Source organism: Neophocaena asiaeorientalis, unplaced genomic scaffold (genome assembly GCF_003031525.2).
Source record: "Neophocaena asiaeorientalis asiaeorientalis breed wild unplaced genomic scaffold, Neophocaena_asiaeorientalis_V1.1 scaffold187, whole genome shotgun sequence".
NCBI classification, from domain to species: domain Eukaryota; kingdom Metazoa; phylum Chordata; class Mammalia; order Artiodactyla; family Phocoenidae; genus Neophocaena; species Neophocaena asiaeorientalis.
The window spans coordinates 286,875-289,090 of NW_020173109.1; the positions used below are offsets into that span (position 1 = coordinate 286,875).

The 2,216-nt window shown below is 40.9% G+C and overlaps 1 protein-coding gene across 1 annotated transcript; it reads right to left on the minus strand.

Moving 5' to 3' along the window:
- Window positions 1-261: 261 nt before the first annotated feature.
- LOC112398719 (cytochrome b-c1 complex subunit 7-like) lies at window positions 262-1,272 on the minus strand. Its single transcript, XM_024743413.1, has 2 exons — window positions 1,015-1,272; window positions 262-339 (listed from the first exon to the last, which is right to left on the minus strand). Exons 1-2 carry the CDS (start codon window positions 1,270-1,272, stop codon window positions 262-264), a joined length of 336 nt encoding a protein of 111 aa, XP_024599181.1.
- Window positions 1,273-2,216: the final 944 nt, after the last annotated feature.

The following is a 2,216-nucleotide window of genomic DNA, read 5'->3' on the forward strand; positions in this document are numbered from 1 at the left end:
ATTCATACTTCCCTGACCACAGCAGCCTAAAATTGATAGCTGTTCATCTGGCATTTCTGATTTATGTTAATGTGTCACTAACTGCCTCAAAACTTACTGGTTGAAAATTGCCATTAAAAAAATTTTTTTTTAATAATTATAATAGAGATTTATTTAAAGTAATACATTTACAGCCCAGATAGTTCTACATTGTACATTTCAGGTTTAACCAGCTTCATAAAAATACTTTAGGATAGCTGCATCCAGATTTAGACTACATGATTATTTCTTTGCCCATTCTTCTCTCTCTTTTTTTTCCCGAATAACCTCTTTCAAATATGGTTCAAGGTAGAATTTATCCTAAAGAATGAATAAAAGAAAAATATTATATGCTACCATTACATACTGATATACCCCCAATACTCAATAGGTCTTAAACAACAAAAGAAATCTATCAAAATTAATTTCCAACTTAAGAAAATGTATTCTCAAGCAGACTAAAAACTGCCTGCTTTTCTAAACTGTAAAAACCCATAAAGAGACTGTAATAAGCTACTCTGATAGGTTATTAGAGAGAAGACTGTCAGAAAAGAAAAAGGAATGAGTCTATAAGCTTTGGCCTAGTTTCAATGCAGTTCAGGGGGTGAGGGTTTGCTTCACAGCGTCCTTCCCAGGAGCCAGAAGGCCACTCAATGGGCCGATCACATGAACACCACCATTTTTTCATCCGAGCAGAAAGCAGAGTGTAGAGGGAGAACAATGGCCTGGGAGGCAGAAGACCTGGATTCTAGTCCTGGATCTCTATATCAGCGGCCTGCTTAATGATTCTGGAAGTCACTTCATCTCTAAGTCGCAATGTGTTTACCTCTAAAATGGAACTAACACTTGCTCTACTAACCTCACCAGACTGTCATAAGGATTTTGATTTGACACAACTTTAAGAACTCTAAAGCACTATACAAACGTATGTGTTCTCTGTTTCTAATACTCAATCCTTCATGGCCAACATTATCAGATACAAAAGAGCTGTTCTACCTCCTCATATTTTGTCCACTGCTCTTTAGGCAAGATCTGCTGCCTCGTGGTCAGGTCCAGTGCTCTCTTAATGCTAAACACGCTGTCATTATAAAGGTTCTCAGGAAGCTTTCTTATGGCTTCTTTTACATCGTCATTCTCATATATTGTATCATCTCGCATTAAGCCCAGTTTACTGAACCCGACAACATTGTAATACCATTTATGAATACCCTCCAGCCATTTGCTTGATGCTGCAACGGCAAGCCAACTCGCCATTTTAAACCGAGACAGAAGCGTTGCCTGCTGGGTAAGTCCTAGAGGTCGCGCAAGGCCCAGTGCGCAGGCGTGTTACGTCAGCGTCGCGACGAGGGGCGGGGTGCCATTTTATTTTTGCTCCCAATTTTATGGCCCAGGAATTTAGGAAGGGCTCTGCTGGGTGGTCCATCTGTGAACCACATGGAAGCGGCTGGGGCAGACAAGTCTGGAGCGTCCACTTCATGAAGGGTTCCTTCCTTCACGTGTGGATGCCCAGTGTTCCTTGTTCTCTTTCCCTCTCCTCAGTGGGGTCTCATCCTCCAGAACCTCTCCATCACAGCATGATGGCCTCACAAAATAAGATTTCTTACGTGGAATTTAGTTTCCTCTGGAATGAATTCTCTGAAGACCTGGAAGGAAACTGCAAAGCATTTTCTGACCTAACTCTGAATTATGCAGTGGTAACATCTTCCTTATTCCACGGGTCAAAACATGAGTCTTACATGCCAACCATATTCAAGGGGAAGAGAAACTCAGAAGAGCATGAACCGACAGCCATGTTTGCTGAGGATGGGGAGGTGCCTTGGGAGACTAGGGATCACATTTGCATTCTTTATTTGGCGGTAGACATGTATTTATAGACTCTCATTTCTAACTGCCCTGTCATCTCTGTATGTTTTGTGCTGTTCCATGGAGACAATGTCCAGGTTCTATCAGTGGAATTCAACCATTTGTATATGATTGACTGAGGCCTAGAAAATCTTGAATCACTATTTTCTACCAGCCTGATAACCTTTAATTGAATAAGCCCACAGAAAATCGACATTCATTAGCCAGGTTAGGTTAATCAAATCTGGTGATCAATGGAGATGCATATTTTGCAGCTCGGTTGCTCACCAAATCCTACATGGATGGTAAACATTTTTAAGACTGAGATCTCACATTTGTAATTTTGATTTTGACAG